The sequence below is a fragment of the Leptopilina boulardi genome, unplaced genomic scaffold (genome assembly GCF_019393585.1).
Source record: "Leptopilina boulardi isolate dan_hultmark-lab unplaced genomic scaffold, ZJU_Lbou_2.1 LbouV2_221, whole genome shotgun sequence".
Taxonomy (NCBI): domain Eukaryota; kingdom Metazoa; phylum Arthropoda; class Insecta; order Hymenoptera; family Figitidae; genus Leptopilina; species Leptopilina boulardi.
In genome coordinates this window covers 656,347-680,358 of record NW_026137776.1, presented here as the reverse complement: position 1 = coordinate 680,358, position 24,012 = coordinate 656,347, and the positions used below count along the sequence as shown (strand labels likewise).

Genomic DNA, 24,012 nt, shown 5'->3' with positions numbered 1-24,012 from the left:
GTAAATTAAATTTTAAAAAAATAATTTTTTAAAAAAATTTTTTTTTTTTTTTTGCATTAGTAAAAAGAACATAACAGGTGATTGAATTGGAATAAATTAAATGATATAGTTAAGAAATTTCTGAATATATAATTGATATTATGTGATATGAAATTATTCAATGAATTTTTGGAGGAGAGGCAAAAGAAAGGAAACGGCGGTAAGTTAGTAAATAAGCCAGGGTCTCGGTGAAAGACAACAATTTAACCGACCACGACAATTGCAACGTGACTTGAAAACCACGTGACTCTTTTAACCAATGAAAATGGTTTTAGAAATCCGTGGTCACGTTGCACTCGGTGTGGATCGACCCCCTCCTTTGCCCCGCGCTTTTCCGTTTTTGCCTTTCCCCCCCTTCCCTTCATTTCCCCTTGAACATTAGCTTCAAGGTGTATTCGAGTATATTGCCATTTTCTGATCAGTAGTTTCTTCCTAAAAGAGTGAATTTATTATTATAGTGAGTGTATTTTTAATATTTTTGTTTCTTACATAAAAAAAATTACATCACACTCACAGACATGTGGAAACGGTGATTCAAATTCCCGGGCAATTCAGTGTATAGTAAAGAAGTAGTGCTTACTAGTGCGCTTCACTTTTCTATTTGTCAAAAGAATTTTTCTTTTTACTAACAAATTTTTTTAGAATTTTAAAAATTAATTTATTTATTTAAAACTCACTATATTTGTGTTTTTGAAATTTTTTACTTTTTAATTTAAAAAAAAATTTTTTTTTTCCAAAAACTGAAATTAAAAAAAAATATATAGTGCCAGTGAAGAGAAAATATTAATGAACATTTTTTTGAAAAGAAGACTTGGATTATCCGCAATTTTGTAGGTTTGATGTTTGCAGTTTGATGAAGATTTTAAAACGTCATATGCATTTTTTCACGGAGGATAATTGTTGTAAGTGTATACTTTGAGATAGTGTCTGTGATTGTGTGTGTGTGTGGGGGGGGGGATTTTTGTACTATGTATATAAATTTAAACAAAATTGTTGTCAGCTAAATTACACCCGATGGTTAAGCTTCAATTTATTTTAAAATAGTTTAAATATAAACAAAATGATTTTTATAAAAGAAAAAATAGAAAATATTTTTTAAAATTGAAAGTTCGAATTCATTTTTTATTTAATTTTTCAAATATTTTTATTTCAGTTTATAAAATAGTTTAATGAGAATGACATTTTATATTAATAATAATAATAATAAATAATAATTTTCAGGCTATATGTTCTGTATTTTTCAATTTTTTTAATTTTTAAGAATTTTTATATATTAGTGAAATAGTTTTATCATCTCTTTAATGAAATTTCTCATAAATTTTAAAAATCTTTAATATGAAATAATTAGCAAAAAATTCTGTCTACAAATTATTTTTGAAGAATTTTTTATATAATTTAAAAAATAAAAAGGAATGAAAAAATATTTAAGAAAATATTTTTTTCCTTTTTTTTGACAAATTATTATAAAAACAAATGAAATTTAATATATTTTAATTAAAATGTTAAAAAAATATAATATTATAAAATCATTGTAATAAATTCACTAAAAATTTGAATAATTAAAAATTTTAACTTTTTTTAAAAAAATAATTTTACATATTAACTAGGTAGTAAAAAAAAACAAACTATTTCACACTAATTCTTTGGTAAAACTCAACTAATAGCAACAAAATTATTCATTAATTTATATTAGTTAGAAGTTTTACTAATTCAGAATTAGAAAGAACAAATAATTTTTATAATTTCAAATTTAATTCAAGTTTTTGATTGAAAAAAAATTGATGACAGAGAATTATTATTTTTATAATTTTATTATTATTATTATTATTATTATTATTATTATTATTAAAAAAAAGATAATTTAAAATATTTATTTTTGTGTAAATTAACAAATTCCTTTACGCACATGTACATCAATGTATTATTATTATTATTATTATTAGTCCTAGTTGAATTAATTAATTAATGTGCTCCTGCTATCTCTCACGTGGTAGTACACGTTGCGTGTGTTGAAATATTTTGCAGGTGAGAGAAAGCAATAATCCTTAAATACTTGTATACATTAAAACCCATGATATTTTATGAACTTCTGGGATGCATATGAATATTCCCTGTCGAAATTTTTCTGGTGTCGAATTTTTATTTAGCAGAATTTTATAAAATTGATTTTACAATGAGCCTAATTTTCATATTGAAAAATTTCTATTTAACTAAATTTTGCTTTAATAGAATTTCTATTTAACAACTTTTTTATATCAGATTTTCTAATATATTACATTTTTATTTAATATACAATTTTCGTTAAACAAAATTTATATGTCTAGCAAAATTTTTATAAAAAAGCATTTTTATTTATCAGAATTGTTTTTTTTATCATATTTCTGTTTATTAAATTATTATTAATATATTATTATTATTATTATTATTATTATTAGTATTATTATTGTCATTTAACGGAAATTCCACTTAACTGAATTTTTAAGTGAGAAAATTTTTATTTCGCCGAAACTCCATTTGACCGAACTTTCACTTGTGCGAATTGTCATTTGATAGAACTCCCGGTAAGAAGTCTTGCATTAAAAATTATAGGAAATTTTCAATTCCTAAAAAATTTTTTTTTCTAATCCACAACGAGGTATCAGGAGAACAAAATTACAATTCCTTTCCATGACAGCTGAAATTGAAATATAACAAAACATAACCTCGATTAAAATTGAAGCATATTGTTATACTTCAATTTTAATCGAGGTTATGTTAATAATAATAAGATGATATTTATATCTAATATTTAGAATTTATATATATATATACTAGGGAGGCTCCGCCCCCCTGCGCGCTTTGCGCGCCAACCCCCCTTTTTTAATCATTTTTTTTTTAATTTTCCATTGATCTTATTTTTCCAAATGAACCACCTATTTCAAAGAATTATTATTACAAATTCATTGAAATCTGAATAAATATTATTAAAATTAAAATTATTAAATTTTAATTAATAAATTAATTAAATTAAGAATAAATAAATAATTAAATAAATTATAATCGACATTAAGAAATTATTTTTAAAAATAATTTCATTGAAATTGCCTAAAAACCAATAAATTATTAAAAAGACTTGAAACGAACATAACCTTTAAATTCAAGTCATTTTTGGCGGGAAATCCAACTCCACTTGCGGCTATATTGAAAGTCTTGAAATTTACATAACCTCAAAATTTATGTCATTTTTGGCGGGAAATACAGAGAGAGATGAGGAAAGGAGGAAGGACTTACTACTTTATTAAGGTCTTAAAAAAAACATAACCTCAAAATTTAGGTCATTTTTGGCGGAGGAGGGGAAATGACAGGAGGGAGGGGGGACTTGCGGCTACATTCAGAGCCTTGAAACGAACATAACCTCAACATTTAGGTTATTTCTGGCGGGGGAGGGGAGGGGACTTGCGGTTATATTCAGAGTCTAAAAAAGAACATAACCTCAAAATTAGGATGGGGGGACTCCCCCCCTCCTAGGTAAAAATTTCTGAAACAGCGGCGGCGGCGAAATCTTTTTATCGCTGAAACCGAATATGACCATGAAAAATTTTTTTGCCGACACATTTTCCCGCAAACACCCCCTTGCACCTACTCACAGGGGTTGGAGTTTCAAATTAAAAAAAAAATTGAGTAGGGTGTTTATTCCAATGTTTTTTGGGTCGCTAAATCCGAAAAACACCACTAAAAACAAATCCTTCCTTCCCTTAACCCCGTACAACCCTCTGGGAGGGGGTTAAAATTTTAAATTTCACAAAAAGTTAAGTTCGGTGTCTAATCCTACGTTTTTTGGGGCGCTGAAACCGAAAAATGCCACCAAAAAGAAGTCCTTTCCTCCCTTAACCCCCTGAGATGGGGTTGGAATTTCAATTTTACAAAAAGTCGAGTACGGTATCTATTCCTATGTTTTTTTTTGGTCGCTAAAATCAAAAAACACCACCAAAAACAAATCCTTTATCTCCTTAATCCCCTACAACCCCTGGGAAGAGGATGAAATTTCATTTTTCACGGCGCTAAGTGTAGAAAAATAAATTTCCATAAGACTTTGTAGGTGCGTATTTGTGTAATCATAGGTAACTTTTTAGAAAACTTTATTTTTGGTGATGTTTTTTGGTTTCAGCAACCCAAAAAACATAGGATTAGACACCGTACTCGACTTTTCGTGAAAAATGAAATTCCAATCCCCTCCCAGGGGTTGTAGGGGGTTAAGGGGGTAAAGCATTTGTTTTTGGTGGTGTTTTTTGATTTCAGCGACCAAAAAAACATAGAAATAGATACCGTACTTGACTTTTTGTAAAAATTGATATTCCAACCCCTTCTCAGGGGGTTGTAGGGGGTTAAGGGAAGAAAAGACTTATTTTTGGTGATATTTTTCGGTTTCAGCGCCCCGAGAAACGTAGGATTAGACACCGAACTTGACTTTTTGTGAAATTTAAAATTTTAACCCCCTCCCAGAGGGTTGTAGAGGGTTAAGGGTGTAAAGGATTTGTTTTTGGTGGGGTTTTTTGATTTCAGCGACCAAGAAAACATAGGAATAGATACCATACTCGACTTTTTGTAAAAATTGAAATTCCAACCCCTTCTCAGGGGGTTGTAGGGTGGTTGAGGGAGAAAAGGACTCGTTTTTAGTGACGTTTTTCGATTTCAGCGCCTCAAAAAACGTAGGACTAGACACCGAACTTGACTTTTTGTGAAATTAAAAATTTTAACCCCCTCCCAGAGGGTTGTAGGGGGTTAAGGGGGTAAAGGATTTGTTTTTGGTGGTGTTTTTTGATTTCAGCGACCAAAAAAACATAGGAATAGATACCGTACTCGACTTTTTGTAAAAATTGAAATTCCAACCCCTTCTCAGGGGGTTGTAGGGGGTTAAGGGAGGAAAAGACTTGTTTTTGGTGGCGTTTTTCGGTTTCAGCGCCCCAAAAAACGTAGGATTAGACACCGAACTTGAATTTTTGTGAAATTTAAAATTTTAACCACCTCCCAGAGGGTTGTACGGGGTTAAGGGAAGGAAGGATTTGTTTTTAGTGGTGTTTTTCGGATTTAGCGACCCAAAAAACATAGGAATATGGGGTTGTGTTTTTTGGGACCTGACTTTTTTTTGTGTGCCTGTGTTATTAAAGAAACTAAAAAAAGTTTTGAAATAACAAAATTTGTTTTTTCATAATAAGTTTCGTCGTTGCGAAATACTTATTTTATTTAAAGTCATTGTAAAGTTAAAAAATAAAATAATTAAGGACAAATTTTGTAAAAGTTACTCAACAATAATTTTTTTAAGATAAAGACATTTTGGACAGTATAAAATGTTGATTTTTGTATTTTTTTTTTTAACTTCTGAACTGTAAAATTACATTATAAATAAGAAATCAAAAAATTTCGTAAACTACCTGCTTGAATGATTTTGTTTAATTTAACACAGTGTGTATTGTAAGATTTATTTTAATATATGGTAAATATCCATCACTTTCATTTAAAAATATTATTTGTTTGAATAAAAAAATTATATGTTTGATTTAAATTTAATGGTTAGTTTAGAATGGGCGCATATAAATTACCCGCACTGAAATTTCCATGGAACGTCCGAAATATGACATATCTTTACAGTTTTGACACCTGCCTCACCCTGCTTTTCTCTATTCTAGTTCCCCGCCCTGCATCGAAAAAAGCTATCATTTCCTGCAAAGTGTCACATTCTGTTAATAATAAAAATAAATAATAATTTCTTTAATAAAAGTTTTGTTAAATAAGAATTTCGTTACTTAAAAATTCTGTTAAATGTGAATTCAGTTAATTTAATACTGACAAGTGAATAACTGAATAAATAGAAATTCAATAAAAGAACAATTCTGAAAAATAAAAATTATTTATTATTATTATTATTATATTATTTTTTATTATCTGAGATTAAAGAATGATAAAATTTTTAGGTTATGTTACCAGAATTGTTTCCTATATTTTGAGAAGCTGAAAAACTTTTAAACTATATAAATTATATTCTATTCAAAAATATAATAAAATATAGAATTGTATTAACTTTTGTTTCGATTGTGTGTCCAGTTATATGCCTTAATAATTGAAATTTGCATACAAAGTACTTAAAACTTTATGAGTAAATCTAAAGTTAGATTGTAAATTAAATTAATATCATGTCGATTAAAATCAAGATCTTTTATTTGAAAATAAAAATAATATATAAGTTAATTTAGAACTTTAATTAAAATCATAACAGATAATATAAAACATTCGCGTGAAGGGGAGACGAGAGATTTCTATTTTGTATTCAATTTTCAAGGGGTTTGTAATGTATACACACAATCGTAATTGGATAATTAGAGATATATATATTTTATTGTATACTTCACAATATTAAAAGAAATATATTAATTTTTTTTTCTATTTTCTTTTAAAATTGTCTCCTTATCTTTTAATGAGACGCATGAATAAGCTCTAAAATTAATTTGTTAGAATTTTCAATTTACAAAATTTCATTTATCTAGAATTTACTTCTAGTCGAATTTTTATTTCTTTCAATTTTATTATTTAACAAAAATTTCATTTCACCGAATTTCTATAAATTATATACAATATAATTATAAATAAATAAATAAATAAATAATTTAATTATAAATTCACATATGTAAAAGGTAATTTTTTTTATTATCAATATTGTTTGTTTTGTTTGATAAAATTATTAAAAAAAAGAAAATATAATAAAAATTCTCCACACAAACATAAATATATATACATTATATTTGAAATTTTTGGTAGATATATCGTGTTTTTTTTAAAGCGAATAATGGTTTTTGAAATAGAGTGTTCAAAAGTTTGAGTGTCATTTTATGGTAATTAAAGTTGCTGCGTTTAAATATGTATATGTTATATTACATATGGATATGTTAATTTTACCCTGGACGATGGAGACGAAAGAACGCGAATGCATTCATTTTCTGCATGCAGGTTTTCAACGGTGCCAACGGGACTGTTGATTCTCGCTTATCCGACGTGTTAGTCAGATTTTCATGTACATACCTATATATATAATATAAACCATATAATATTCGCGCTATTTTTTACGTGCTCATATATATTATACGAAAATACAAACCACAAGAAAATGTTAATTTTTTACATTATGGTATAAAAATGGAAATTTTACCATATTATATTAAATTATGGTAATTAAAAATTCAAATTAATTACACGCAGAGAAAAAAAATCTCCAGAGTTAAAAGAAAATATTTTTTTTCAATTTGGTTCATGTAAAATTTTTTATTAATTTCAAATAATATATATTTTTTTAAATAAATAGTTACTTTGTTCTGTGACAAATAAATAAATATATTTTTATTTAACCTTAGACCCCACACAGCACCCAAAATTCCCTGAAACTTGACAGAACCTCACATATGGCAAGGTTAGGAAACTTTAGTGGCAAGGTTCATACAAGTTTGTGTCGATGTTTAAATGTCCACATAAAAAGAATATTCACACGAAACTTTGAGGAAATATTAAACATGAATATTCACGTGCAATGTTCAGTCAATGTTGTGTCAATATTGAAATTACATTTTCGCCTAGTTATAAAAATTTCATTTACTAATATAATAAGTATAGGTGAATATTGACACAACATTGACTGAACATTGCACGTGAATATTTATAGTGTAATATTTCCTCAAAGTTTCGTGTAAATATTCTTTTCATGTGGACGTTTAAACATCGACACAAACTTGTATGAACCTTGCCACTGAAGTTTCTTAACCTTGCCGTGTGAGGCTCTGTCAAGTTTCAGGGAATTTTGGGTACTGTGTGGGACAGTACAACACAGCTGGCCCAAATCCCATACGATTTGTAAGGCCAGGTCCAAGTGAGGCAGCGCCATCTACATTGATACTAAAATTTTGGAAAATTTTCAACAGCCTTTTCTTGAAAACAAGATGGTAAACTGCTTTTTCCTTTATAGATAATTGATTATTGGCAAGATATATACCAGCTAAAACTTTTTTTGAGTTAAAATAATGAAAAAAATTTCATGTCAATAAATTAAATATGAGCACTTTTTTCACAAAAACTGTAACAGTACTTTCTCAGAAATTACAATCAAAAATGCAATTTCCATTTGGAAAATTAATAAACGCTAAAAAATACACCACCTAAGATTTACCAATCACGAAAATAAGAAAAAAAAATTTTATTAAATATTTAACATATTGATACTGCTTTACTGATTGTGACAGCCCTTTGGTAGATTATGTATTTCAGGTGGTTAGCAACAGCGCCAATCTCCTCCTTTCGGCAAAACTGCGAAACGTCTGGTGACATATATAACATAACCTGCCCATCGGCTGTCATAATGAGTAAAATATGTTATGTTAAAAAACTTTTTTTTTGTTATTTTCGTGTTTGGTAAATCTTAGGTCGAGTATTTTTTAGCGTTTATTAATTTTCCAAATAGAAATTGCATTTTTGATTGTAATTTCTGAGAAAGTACTGTTACAGTTTTTGTGAAAAAAGTGCTCATATTTAATTTATTGACATGAAATTTTTTTTATTATTTTAACTCAAAAAAAGTTTTAGCTGGTGTATATCTTGCCAATAATCAATTATCCATAAAGGAAAAAGCATTTTACCTTCTTGTTTTCAAGAAAAGGCTGTTGAAAATTTTCCAAAATTTTAGTTTCAATGTAGATGCCCAGTCGAAAATCCTACGCTATGTTAAGCTGAACAAAAAGTTGTTTTGAAGTATTGAGATAACCATTAGAGAATTGTGAGACAGTAGATAACTAGCTATAGAAAACTTTCAGGAAGCCTGTTATGGCCGATTTTTCGCTTCCACAGAAAGCTTGAAAATAACAAATTTTGTACGTTTTAAACAAAGCATTCAAGTAGCTTTGACAGAGTTATCAAAGAGTTGCAGGATTTTGCATATGTAAAAAGAAAGCGTTCAGGTGGCGAAAATTAAATGAAGCGTCATGGATGTTTCAGGAAACAGCGGAAAAATGACAATGATCAAAAATTAAATTTAACCTTTCTTTCCATCTTTATTTATCTCGTAAAAATATTGTTGTCAACCAAAATTTGTAAATAAAAATACGCTGTTAAATTCATTTTCATAAATTATGAAATTCTAAAAGAATAAAGAATATATTATTTATAAAAAATATTAATAAATATCAAGTATAAAAATAATAATCTTTTTTTTTAAATATTAAATATTTTGTCTTTTTTTTAAGAAATTGTATTCATTATTCAATATAAAAAGTTTTCACCGTGTTCGTATTCCTTAACCCCAAATTTTGCTCAAGTTATATATAATTTTTTTCGTATATAATTTAAGTGTTTAAAAATAAACGTTTTCTTTGAAAAATAATTTTTATATAATATATAAAGAATAATTATTAATTGTATAAAACGGATTTACAAATTACTATAGAATTTTTATAATTTTTCAATATAGTTTAATTTAATGAAATTATTCTAGTTTTCAGAAAGTGTAAAAAAGGTAATTAAATTACATATTAATTTGCAACTTGTGAAAAGCAAATAGAATTGCTTTCTTACACATTAAACCAGGCATTAGGAAAGCATTCACCAAGCAAACTGGTAGACCTTTTGCTAGAAGCTGTCCACAGATATTCAACAAGCTGTAGAAAAAGCTTCCCGTTAATAAGTCAGAAAGCAAATATCACAGAATTTTAGGTCTAATGTATAAATAGTTGCCATGAAGCTTTTGAAACCTTCATAACAGTTACCTGAAGGCCATGTGAACCCTTCAGGGAAACTTACGATTTTCGACTGGGTGGCGCTGCCTTACTTAGATCTGGCCTTAATAAAATATATAAAAGTAAATAATCGCCGCTAGGGTAAAAATTGTTAGTTCAATTAAACTGAATTAAGGTTAGAGTGCCGCCATGGCAGTTATGACGCACTCACACCTTTTTGACTGCCTGCCTGCAGGTTACCATGGCAACGCACGAGTGTGAGTGAGACAGAAAATTTGAATATTCAATTTTTTAAATTTTTTATCGTACTCACTCTCAAGCGTTGCCATGGTAACCTGCAGGCAGTCAAAAAGAGCGCCTTTAAGCTCACAGAACCAGGGCCGTAGTTTGATTTTTCTCTGGGGTAATTTTTTACCCCAGTTGTACTCAGTACTGTCTAGGATTAATTCAAATTAAATTATATCTATCAAATTTTTGATTACTAATTAATTTCTAATTTCAATTAGAAACTATTCAACTTTTGAAAAATTTGAATTTTTAAATTTGTTACAATTCTTAAATAAAAATTTGATTTACATAAATAAATTTCATAAAGTATTCGAAATTTCTTTGTTTCAGTTTTACACTTTCTCTGAAAGTCTGAATCGTTTGTCAAGAAAACATGGATATATTGACAAATATTTATTCAATTTAGAATAAACTTTAAATTTGACATATATATATATATATATATCTCACTTTTGAATTTTCATATACATATAAAAGAAGATGTAGTTGTTTCTAAAATAAATTATGAAGAGAGGAATATAAAAATAAAGAATAAATTATTGTATATATATATCGAAAAAAAGTATAATATCTTATAATAATTAATTGGATTATGACATTATTTTCTCACTATATTGTTAAGTTGTTGGTGAAGGGGTCAAGAAATGACAGGAAGTCGAAGTAGTGATATAGGAACTGGAGCAATAAAAATACAAAAAGATGGCCACAAGCATACTGTTCATTGGTTCAGAAAAGGGTTGAGACTCCATGATAATCCTTCATTTCAAGAAGGTCTTATAGGTGCTTCTACTTTTCGATGTGTCTTTGTCCTTGATCCTTGGTTCGCAGGAAGTACCAACGTCAGCATTAATAAATGGAGGTATAATACTAAAATTTCAACAAAAAAAACTGTTCATTTTCTGTTAATAATAATCAATTAATATTATATTACCTCCATGAACTTGGCGTAGACGCTCAGCACCGAAAATTGTTTTTCAATGGACCAAAAATATCAAATTATTTTTTTTTTTTTAAGATTTTCGGTCCAAATAATGCTTTGAAAAATACTTTTCAAGTGGACCTATAAAACATTTTTAAAAATGATATGATATATTTGGTCCTGTGAAAAATAATCTTTAACGCTGAGTGTTATAACGCCAATTTCATGAAGATATTATATTTAATTACCCTGGCGGATTGTATGAAGCGAATGCTCCACGAAATTGATGGAGCATTCGTGGAACACGAGGTTGAGATTGAAATTTTGTCTCAAATTTATAAAAAAATGATGAAATATATAGTTAAATGATTAAAACAATAAGATTTATGTTTTTTATGATGATTATTGTTAAATAATTATAAAAATTTAATGTTTTTATTAATTTCAATGTATTACAGTTTATTATGATCATTAGTCGATAAAATCAATATAGCCGCGCTTAATAGGTAGGTAGGTAACAGCAATCTTTTTTTCCTTTCCTTAAATTTTTTCAGCAATTTTTTATCAAAAGCAAATCTTTTATTCGCTAAAATGAAATATTGGTAAAAAAATGTATTATTTTATCATAAAATTAATATTTTAATCAAAAATATTGATTTAAATAAAATATTAATTATTTTCACCAATATTTTTAATAAAAAAATTAATTTTTTTCAGCTATATTTTGATAAAATAATTCATATTTTTAAACAATAATTCCTTTATAAATATTAATTTTTTTCAATAATAATTTTGATAAAACAATTATTAAATTAATAACTTCTTTTTTGATATTTAAAACAATATTTTGTAATAAAATTCGTACTTAAAGGAGTTGAAAAAAAAATTTCGTTCTTTTGAACGTTCAAACATTAGGCTCATAAAAATCCCAAAAATTATCTTGACCTAGCACAGCATCCGCTTGACTAATCAAAAAGTGCGCCATCATTTTTTGTTCCTGACTTTTTGCTCATTTTTTGGCGGTATTGCGGAACGATTACCTCGCAAATTTAATTTTTCTAAATTTTTTCCAAATTTGTTTTCTAGTGAAGCTCAGCATCTGCTGGACCAATCAAAAAGTGCGGCATACATTTTTTGTTTGAAACTTTTTCCTTATTTTTTTTTGGCGGTATTCCGGAGCCGTTATCTCGCAAATATAATTTTTCGAAAATTTTTCCAAAATCTTTTTGAGTGTAGGTCAGCATCCGCTGGACTAATATAAAAGTGCGCCATACATTTTTTGTTTGAAACTTTTTCCTTATTTTATTGGCGGTATTCAGGAACGATTATCTCGCAAATTTAATTTTTCTAAATTTTTTCCAAAATCTTTTTGAGTGTAGCTCAGCATCCGCTGGACCAATCTAAAAGTGCGCCATACATTTTTTGTTCAAAACTTTTTCCCTATTGTTTTGGTGGTATTCCCGAACGATTATCTCGCGAATTAAGTTTTTCGAAAATTTTTCCGAATTTGTTTTCTAGTTTAGCTCAGCATCCGCTTGACCAATCAAAAAGTGCGCCTTACATTTTTTTTCCCGACTTTTTGCTCATTTTTTTGGCGGTATTCCGGAACGATTACCTCGCAAATTTAATTTTTCTAAATTTTTTCCAAATTTGTTTTCTAGTGTAGCTCAGCACCCGCTGGACCAATCAAAAAGTGCGCAATACATTTTTTGTTCGCTACTTTTTGCTAAAGAATTTGGCGGTATTACCAAACGATTATCTCGCAAATTTAATTTTTCTAAATTTTTTCCAAATTTGTTTTCTAGTGTAGCTCAGCATCCGCTGGACCAATCTAAAAGTGCGAAATACATTTTTTGTTCGAAACTTTTTCCCTATTTTATTGGTGGTATTCCTGAACGATTATCTCGCAAATTTTATTTTTTGAAAATTTTTTCAAAATCTTTTTGAGTGTAGCTCAGCATCCGCTGGACCAGTCAAAAACTGCGCCATATATTTTTTGTTCAAAACTTTTTGACTATTTTTTTGGCGGTATTCCGGAGCAGTTATCTCGCAAATTTATTTTTTTGAAAATTTTTCCAAAATCTTTTTGAGTGTAGGTCAGCATCCGCTGGACCAGTCAAAAACTTCGCCATATATTTTTTGTTCGAAACTTTTTGACTATTTTTTTGGCGGTATTCCGGAGCAGTTATCTTGCAAATTTATTTTTCCGAAAATTTTTTCAAAATTAGGTCAGCATCCGCTGGACCAATTAAAAAGTGCGCCTTACATTTTTTGTTCGATACTCCCTGGTTTAGACTTTGATTGTATTTCGGAAGAATAATCTCAAAAATTAAATTTTTCCAAATTTTTTCCGAATTCGTTTTCTAATGTAGTTCAGCAACCGCTGAACCAATCAAATAGTGCACCATACGTTTTTTGTTCAATACTTTTGTCTACTGACTTTAATGGTATTCCGGAGCGATTATCTCGCAAATTAAATTTTTCCAAAATTTAGCTAAGTGTAGCTCAGCATCCCCTGGACCAATTAAAAAGTGCACCATATATTTTTTGTAGACAACGTTCGTGTTAAGACTTTGGTGCTATGCCGGAATCATTATTCCGACAAGAAGGCTGTAATTTAAAAGAATTAAAAAAATCAATTCCATTTAATACCTGATTTTTTTGTTATTTCGTAATGTCTATGTAAGGAATAGACAGCAGCCGACTTGAATCCCTTTTAATTCCGTTTTTGTAAAGCGTGCAATATGAAATAGAATATATTTGAATTAATTCAATACGTTTTATTAATAATTTATTTATTGAAAAAAATCTGAGTTATTTTTTTTACTCATAATCTACATTATTCCCATAAAAAAGTGAAGACGACTATTTTATATTCAATGAATAACCTAAAAAAATGTTGAGACAATATATTTGTTCAATTTTTGATGCCTCACGTTTCAATTTTTTAAAAATTTTTACCAACATCATATTCACTGTAAATTTCTTATTATTTTCACATTGAACAGAAAAAACACAACAAATTTATTCACTATTATTTCTAAATAAAATCATGAGCGAATTATTTTCGATGCACAAAAATATGTCCAATTGTCATTATAATAGAAAGCACACTTGCCGACTTTTACGTAATGCAAAACGAATTTTAGAATTAAGTGGAATTCATTTCTTTGGCCATCTATTTTATTTCGATGACTTTGAAAAAGTGGAAAAATCAGGTATTAAATGGAATTAAAATTTTTCAATTTTCGTATACAAATATGAGATAACTTAAATTTTTTTCTATTCCATACTTCTTGCCGGGATGTCGAAGAATTAAAAAAATTACAAAATTAATTTAGACTTATAAAATAATACATTTTTTTGACCAATATTTCAGTTTAACAAATAAAAGATTTTCTTTTTTAAAAAAATTACTGGAATTATTTAAGGTAAGGAAAAAAAAGTGCTGCCACCTAACTTCTAAAAAGCGCAGCTATAATGATTTTATCGACAAATGTTCATAATAAACTGTAATACATTGAAATTAATAAAAACATTAAATTTTTATAATTATTTAACAATAATCATCATAAAAAACATAAATCTTATTGTTTTAATCATTTAACTATATATTTCATCATTTTTTATATATTTGAGGCAAAATTTCAATCTTAACCTCGTGTTCCAGGAGTGTTTCGCTAATTTCGTCGAGAATTCGCATCATACAATCTGCAAGGGTTACTATAGAATTGCACGTTTATCGTGTGCATGTTGGCACAAAAAAATTTAAATTTTTGAAAAGCAAATGTGAGTTTGATTCGTGAACAATGTCCCCAAAGATTTATAGATACTAAGTTTTATAAAAATATAAAAATTTTTAAAAAAAGGCCATATTGGTTCCACCATTTTGAAAATTTAACTTCAGATTCGTAATCATTGACCTCAAAAACCCCCGTGATTTCAAGTCCTGACGTATAGTGGAGCAAATCTGACTTCAAATATGTTGAAAAATCATATTCACATTTGCATTTTAAAAATTTCAATTTTTTGTGGTCCTTTGTAATTATACAAATTATATACTTTCATAGAAAATATCAATAGGGTAATCGGTACAATGATTGGCCGTCTTGATGAAATATAAATATAATAAGAAAGAACTAACATCAAATCATTTTTCAATTTATGCTTAATAAACTTCACACAATTACGCTGCGATCATTTCAGTCGGGATTATCTGGTCCTTCATTATTAATTTAAATTTAATTATTTATTTACGTGTTCTGAAAACAAAGTTTGACAGCAAAGAATACCATGGTGATCAGTAGTGTACCCTAATAAAAGATTAGAAATTTTTTAGTGTAAAAATATGTTTTTAAGAAAATTTGTTCTTATATAAACTTGCAGTGGTTACAAATACACGATAAAATAGTTTTTTATTTAAAAATATAACGTTTTTTTAATTTATTGGGAGGCCAATAATACCCTCTTTGAATTGTACGAAAATACAATGATTGGCCATGGTGGCTAAAGAGGCCAATGACTGTAGTTTTCAAAAATATTGTAAAATATTATCAAACATTTTTTACAACACTTAAATATTTGTTTTTAATAAGTCTGTTTATGTAAAAATGTTAAATAACCTTAAATTACAATTTTTGGCCACGGCCAATCATTGTACAACGATAGGGGCCAATAACTGAAAATTCAACATTTTATTTTGCCACCAGTGTCGCCTCTGTTGCTTTCAAAAAAGTACAGGTTATACCTATAATTCTAATAACTTCATGTTAATAGGAAAGGTGGCCAATCATTGTATTTAAAAACTTACAGAGGCCAATGATACAATTATTGGCAACTGCCAATCACTATGTTTTTAAGGCCAATAAATGTATTTTCTGACATTTGCATTATTTTCTTAACATATCTGCGTTATTTAAAATTTTCCTATTTTTTTCTAATTACTAATATTTAAAATAGAATAAATTTATGGGCGATTAGTGTTTCTCAAATATTTTTTTGACATATGGTGTGAATTCGACAGTAAGTCAAACATAAAAATTTTCTTAGGGGGGCCAATCATTGTACCGATTACCCTAATTAATATTTTTTATGAAAGTATATGATGACTTTTTTATGTTTTTGGGATTGCTGTAACCAAATCTGAAGTCAGTTTAACTCCACCACATCAGATGTTTAACATAATCTCAAAAAATCACAAAATTCGACTCTAAAAATTGTCAAATCGAGAAAAATTTTGATTTATAAATATTACCATATCTACTTTATGTTTTTGAGGTCGCTGAAGCCAAATCTGAAGTTTATTTAATCCCATCATGTCAGACTTTTGACATAACCTCGAAAAAAAAACATTTAAAAAATCAAATTTTGGCATTTTTCGAAGTTATGTCAAAAGCCTGATGTGATGGTGTTAAATAGACTTCAGATTTGGTTTCAGCGACCCCAAAGACATAAAGTAGACATGGTAAAACTTATAAATGAGATTTTGTTTGATTTCAAAATTTGTGTGTTAAATTTTGGGATTTTTTGAGTTTCATTCAAACAAACTAAATAAAATATTTAAATAGACTTTAGATTCGACTTCATCGACACCAAAAACATCCCAGATAGCACGGAAACTTGCAGCAAGCTTACCGTGCAAGCTTGTCAACCTTGCCGCGCAAGCTTGCTGCAAGCTTGTCTGAGCTAGCGAAATGTCCCACCCAGGGCAAGCTTGCTGTAAGCTTTCCAGGAAAGGTTGCTGCAATCTTGCCATGAAAGATTGCTACAAGATTGCTGCAAGCATACTAAGAATGACTGCGGCAAGCTTGCTACGTAAGGTTGCAGGAGAATTTCAACAAGCTTCTGGAAAGGTTGCTGCAAGCTTGCTGCAATTTTTAAAAAATACATTTTAAATTTAAAAAAAAATTATTTGTTTTCTAAATTTGAAAATCCTTGTGACGTTTATTATTTTTAATTACGTCCTGTTTATTTTCATTTGGAAACTTAACGAGAAAATTTTCGAAACAAATTTGAGGGGACTGGGAATTGAACCCGGGTTCGACAGACACTAACCAAAGACCCTAACAGAGAACCTACTCGACCAACTATCAGAATAAAAAAATCTTGCTCTTAACCCTCGTTTTTCAACTGTTTTTCAACTCATAAAAACAGTCGAGGGTTAAGAGCAAGATTTTTTTATTCTCTGATAGTTGGTCGAGCAGGTTCTCGGTTAGGGTCTTTGGTTAGTGTCTGTCGAACCGGGGTTCAATTCCCAGTCCCCTCAAATTTGTTTCGAAAATTTTCTCGTTAAGTTTCCAAATGAAAATAAACAGGACATAATTAATAATAATAAACGTCACAAGGATTTTCAAATTTAGAAAGCAATTAATTTTTTTTAAATTTAAAATGTATTTTTTAAAAATTGCAGCAACCTTGCAGCAACCTTTCCAGAAGCTTGTTGAAATTCTCCTGCAACCTTACGTAGCAAGCTTACAGCAATCTTTCACGGCAAGCTTGCCGCAGTCATTCTTAGTATGCTTGCAGCAATCTTGTAGCAATCTTTCATGGCAAGATTGCAGCAACCTTTCCTGGAAAGCTTACAGCAAGCTTTCACGGCAAGCTTGCCCTGGGTGGGACATTTCGCTAGCTCAGAAAAGCTTGCAGCAAGCTTGCGCGGCAAGGTTGACAAGCTTGCACGGTAAGCTTGCCGCAAGCTTGCTGCAAGTTTCCGTGCTATCTGGGATAAAGTAAGATAAACATAACATAAAGTTTGACTTCGAGCTTAGAACATGAAAATTTTTTTTGTGTGCCTGTCATTAAGAAACTAGCCGTTAGGCATTTAGTTTAGAATTTATATCTAGATATTATTTTTTTTCATACATTTTTTTTTTATATTTTGAATACAATCATTTATAACAATAAATAAAATAAACTTTTTTCACTGATAAAGACACTTACGTATATTTTTGGAAGATTAAAAAGAATAATTTAAAAAAAAAGTACGAAGCATTCCTGTAAATATTTATATCTGGCAAGTAAAGTGTTTTAAGTCTTTTTTTCAGTTTCATCGAATAAAATATTGCCAAAAGCATTCTTTTCAGATTTTTACTTCAATGTCTTGAGGATCTGGACCGCTCTTTGAGGAAGTTGAATTCTCGACTTTTCGTTATTAGAGGTCAACCGGCAGATGCACTGCCGAAATTATTTAAGGAATGGGGAACTACAAATCTCACATTCGAGGAAGATCCTGAACCATTTGGGCGTGTAAGGGACCACAACATCTCGGCAATTTGTAAGGAGCTCGGTATCTCAGTGATTCACAGAGCTTCGCACACTCTCTACAAATTGGACGAGTGAGTTCGTAACCAACCATATAGTCAAAGGACTATAATAATTAATTTTTAATTTTCCATATTTAATACTTCATTTTTCTTTCAAGTAATTTTATATAATTTTACATCAATTTTACTTGCAATATGGGACGCATGATTGTGTTCTAAAAATCATTAGTTAGAATTTTCATTTTTTGGAACACAGTAAACTTGGTTGTATCTTTTTCTATTGCAACGTTTTGATGCACATAAGTTATATCAAAAAGAGATCGTTTTGTGTATCATTTTTAGAAATGATACACGAAACGGTCTCATTTTTTGATGCAAAAAATTTAATCAATTTATATCAATCATGGCCGAATTGAATCGACTCAAAATTAAACGAATTTTTTTCAGATATTTTGGTAACTATGGTACAAGCATTCCGGAAAATTAGAATAGTCGGAGGTGGCGTTCGTAACGGGAAAAACCTTAAACGATTGATTTCCCTAATGAAAGTCGTCTGCTATTTTTGAAAAGTATATTATAAAATCACATAATTTCATATTTTTGAAAAATTAAGTAATTGAATAAATAGTAAATGTTAAATATGAAATATTATTTGTATTTAAAAAGTCATTTAGAAATTAATTAATTTTATTAATTTTAATGAAGTTCTTTAAAAATTCACTAACTTTAAACTTCTTTTTAATACACATTCTTTAACAATCAATTATTGTTTTTACAGTACGACGAAAGTTCGAAAGGTAGTTTAATAATAATACCTTTCCAATGGTATATTATTTTTTTTGGACAAACTATAATTTTCCTACAGGTGAATTTAAGTAACGTCACACCTCGAAAGTGTGTTTTTTTAAATTCAGCAAAATTGCACGAAGGAAAAAAATATCCAAAAATATGTTTTTCTTACTTAAAAAACACCTATTAATAAAAAAAAATGTTTCGTACAATTGGCAATTTCACTGTAAACTGGTGTGATTTATGACAATTTGAAGAGTTTTTAAAATGTTTTAAATTATTGAATTTTATTTAAATATGATTAAAAATATTTTTATTACATTTACTTTTATAAAGAATTTTAATAATTTTGAAAATAATTGAATTTCGGAAAAGTCATATATTCGAAAGATTCTTAGATTGAATTAATTCAATTTTAATAGATTTTTAATGGAAACTTTTTTACAATTAAATAGATACAGATTACTGTAAAAACAAAAAAACAATAGTTGATTGTTAAAGAATGTGTATTAAAAAAAAGTTTAAAGTTAGTAAATTTTTAAAGAACTTCATTAAAATTAATAAAATTAATTAATTTGTAAATGACTTTTTAAATACAAATATTATTTCATATTTAACATTTACTATTTATTCAATTACTTATTTTTTCAAAAATATGAAATTATGTGATTTTATAATATACTTTTCAAAAAATAGCAGACGACTTTCATTAGGGAAATCAATAGTTTAAGGTTTTTCCCGTTACGAACGCCACCTCCGACTATTCTAATTTTCCGGAATGCTTGTACCATAGTTGGGGACATTTTTCCTCTAATCGACGCATGGAGTGAAGACTCCTTATTCTTACTTCGTGCTTTTTAATTATCGAATTGCACATTGTCTTTGATTTTCTGTTATTTTCATTTTCAAATTAAATAGTGAAATGGTCTCCGCAATTGTACTATTACCAAAATATCTGAAAAAAATTCGTTTAATTTTGAGTCGATTCAATTCGGCCATGATTGATATAAATTGATTAAATTTTTTGCATCAAAAAATGAGACCGTTTCGTGTGTATAGTAATTTAAATTATTTTTTAACAATAATTTATTCCTTTTGGCACACAATCGACTTATTAGTTTAAGTAAACAAATAAAAGGAAATAATTTTTTTATAAAATGTTATTTTGAAAATTAAACTAGGTCTTAGGTGGACGGTAACTGGGACATCCACGGTAACTTATGTGCATCAAAACGTTGCAAAGATTTGATGCAATTTTTGGTCTCAAAAATCATCTCTCATTTGTCATAATTATTTTTGAGCCGAATTTTTATTTGTTTGAATTAGTATTTTACAGAATTTTCATCAAAACGATTTTCTATTTTATATATATAACCGAAAATTCACTTCACAGAATTTTTATTTGTTCCAATTTTTATTTGCCCGAATTTTCATTTAACATAATTTTTAAGCATTTTAAAGAATTTTTATTGGGTTGAATTTCATTGCATAGAATTTTCATTTTATTCTTTTAGATGAATTTACATTTTTCGAATTATTATTTGATATAATTTCTATATAGGTAACCGATCTTTCATACTACAAAATTTTTACTTAACCGAAAAATCATTTAACAGAATTTCTAATTGATAGAATTTTCATTTGTCCGAAATCAAAAATTATCCATAAAAAAAATCAATACAAGTTTTAAAAATAAGTTTTCATAGAAAAAAAAAATTCTCAATTTATTTTTGAACAAAATTATTTTGTTCCTGAATACTAGAAGAAAAATGCTTTGAAATTCATTATATAAAAGTTTATAGTATATGTTATAAATTTTAAATGGATTTAAAATCCGTAAACAAATATAAATAAACATAAAAAATACGTTATAAATTTTGTCACCCTTATATAGATAAATAATTTACTAAAATTTTAATGAAATCTAATATTTTTAAATTTTTTATTGGGACGTTTCAGGGAGAATGTCCTATATATATAGAATTTACTTACTTCTTCATACAAATTGCATATGATGCATTAATCGATCTTATCTCACGCGCGCGCGCCTATTTGTGTGTTTTCTTTCATTATTGTCAATAACTTTTATTAACGTATTAATTATTTTTATTTATTAAGAAAATATTCTTGTTTTGTCAACAAAACATTTTTTTTTTTTTTGCTAGTTGTGAAACAAATTCTTTTTTTATTCAAATAAATTTTAATCAAATATTTAGTTTTTCAATATTATTATTTTTTCTCTTCAAAAAATAATTTTAAAATAGTAAAAATAATTTAGACAAAAAAAAATTTAAAAAAAAATAAAACAAACTTTCTAAAAAACTTTAAACATTAAACAAATTTATATGAAACGTAAAAACTACTGACTCTTTTTTTCTTACACTTAATTTTTTTTTTTGGATAAATTCTAAAAATTTATCAATAACATTGTTTAAATACAAAATTTTACTAATTATTTTAAATTAAATTATTTTTTTTTCTTTTTAATTTTATCGAGAAACTTATTTACTTTTGATTGAGATTTTATTTTATGAAAATTAATCGAAAATATCGATTAAAGTCTCTCGCTAAGCGCTCCAGAGTTGTTTATGTGTTGGTGAACCTTAATTACAAACTTCCTTCTATCTCTGAGTCTGACTTCCCATTAAATTATACATAACGTGTTGCCATCGCTATGTGTAAAATTATTTGTATATCTACTGCATATAACGCACATATCATAGATTATAATTAATTAAGAAATAAATCGTATTCGAAATAAAATAATAATTTATCATTTCAGAATATTAAAGACCGAAGATTAATGCTAATAGCAGGTCTCGGATTTTGCGACTTTTTCGACTTTTTTTTTTGCATTTAAAAACAAAAAATTTTAACAAAATACGTATTTTTTAGTATACAATAAAGATCTTCTTTATTTCTATTATTTAACAAATTTTTAACTAAAAATTTTCTATAAATTTATTATTTTTAATAATTTTCATGAAATTCTTCATAAATTCAATTATCTACCTTAAATTATTTTTCAATTAAAAATTTTATGAAATTCAACAATTGTTTACAATTAAAAAAAAATCAAATAAAATTACCAAAAATTTCAAATTTAAAACCTCCCGTGTGGAAAAAGTCACGATCTTGCCCTCAAGAGTTCGGGGCCCCCGGCGGGGGCCCATGAGGGCTGATCCATATGGCGAATCCATGAGGGGCACCGTAGGGGCCCCGCATGGATCGCCCTCATGATTGATTAGCAAAATTTTCTAAGTCCAAAATTCAAATATTTTTTCGTCAACAAAAAATGAATGTTTCCAATGATTCAAAACAACGAAAAACGTGTTTTTAATAAAAATATATTTACACTTTTTTTGAAAATTCACCTGAGATGATTCATGATAATAATCATAAAGCATATAATTAATTATATTTTATAAATTGCATTTGATTGGAAAATATAATTTAATATCTTAACTTTAACTAAATGATGTTAAGCACTTTTCTTTTGTTAGGTATTTTTGAAGTTTAAATAGCATCAAGAAGTTAGCATTCGTTTTGAAGTAGCGTGCGTAGCGTAGTTGGTAAAGCGTTAGACTCATAGTCCGTAGGTCGTAGGTTCGATTCCCCCCATGCGTTAGATTTATTTATTTCTCAGGTTTGCGTTTAATCATTAATTCTATGTATGAATTAATTGAAAAATGAAAATATCCGTTAATAGTATGCATAAATTACATATTTTTTAATTTTTTAATTAATTAATTTATTATTACTTTTAATTATATCCGACAGTTAATTAATTAGAACGTTAATTAATAAATTCAATTTGAGTAAGAATTTAATTTAAAATTGAATAATTATTAAATAAATATGTTATTTATTCATAACTTAAGCTTATTTATTATTAATTAACTTTTATTATTAATATTATTGATTAAAAAACATTATGGCAAACTTGAGGGCAAGATGAGGGCAAACGTGAGGGCTCATAAGGGCGCCCTCATCGATGAGCATGTCGTTTCCATGAGGGGCCCCTATGGATCATCCATATGCGCCCCTCATGGCATGAGGGCGATCCATAAGGGCCCCCATTGGGGGCCCACATCACTTTTCCACACGGGCTTTTAAAATTTAATTATTTTTAAATTTTTTTCTATTTAAGACTTTTTGAAACTTAATAATTTTAATTATAACTCTTCTGAAATTCAATTATTTTTAATGATTTTCATAATATTCTTCGAAAATTCAATTATCTAAAAGCATTTTTCAATTAAAAAAAGTTTTAAAGTTCCATTTTTGTCTTTAATTTTTAATAAATTCTTCAGCAACAAAAATCACGAAAAAAAATTTCAATTCAAAATCACTTGAATTCAATTATTTTCAAAAATATCAATTTAAAACCTTCTAAAATTTAATTCTTTCTAAAAATGCTAACTGTAACTCTTCCAAATTTCAATTATTTGAAAGCATTTTTCAATTACAAACTTTTGAAATTCAATTTTTGTTTGTAATTTTTAATAAATTTTTCATCAACAGGAACACAAAAAATTTTAATTAAAAATCACTTGTAGTTCAATTAATTTCAAAGATCTGAATTGCAAATCTTTGAAAAATCAATTACTTTTAAAAAATGTTATCTAAAAAATTATTTGATAAATTATTTTTAATTCTTTAAAATTTAATTATTGTCTGAAATTTAACAAAAATCTTTTGAAATTTAATTATTTCTCCAAAACTTTCAACTATAACTCTTCCGAATTTCAATTATTTTTAATAATTTTAATATTTGTTTAAAAATTCAATTATTTAAAAAAGTTACAAATAAAAACTCTAAAAGAATTGTAAGAATTTTTTTTTAGTTTGCCTAACTTAATTAAAAATTTTTAAATTTACGTCTTCGATTTTAAAATATTCGAATAACATTAATTATTTAAAGTAAAATACTTATTATAACTAATTAAAATTAATTAAAATAAAAAAA

At 27.5% G+C, this 24,012-nt stretch overlaps 1 protein-coding gene across 4 annotated transcripts in view; it reads left to right on the top strand.

Annotated features, from left to right (window-relative positions):
* The first annotated feature begins 384 nt into the window (after positions 1-384).
* Positions 385-24,012, top strand: part of LOC127279622 (cryptochrome-1) — a 36,935-nt gene continuing 13,307 nt past the window's right edge. For 2 of the 4 annotated variants that reach the window (XM_051302078.1, XM_051302082.1), the window contains exons 1-3: positions 386-941; positions 10,696-10,932; positions 18,063-18,326. In XM_051302078.1, coding sequence (XP_051158035.1) covers positions 10,718-10,932; positions 18,063-18,326 — 479 coding nt within the window. In that variant the 5' untranslated portion in view covers positions 386-941; positions 10,696-10,717. Of the gene's footprint in view, positions 942-10,695; positions 10,933-18,062; positions 18,327-24,012 lie in introns of all 4 variants that reach the window. The other 2 variants (XM_051302081.1, XM_051302080.1) reach the window with 2 other exon arrangements.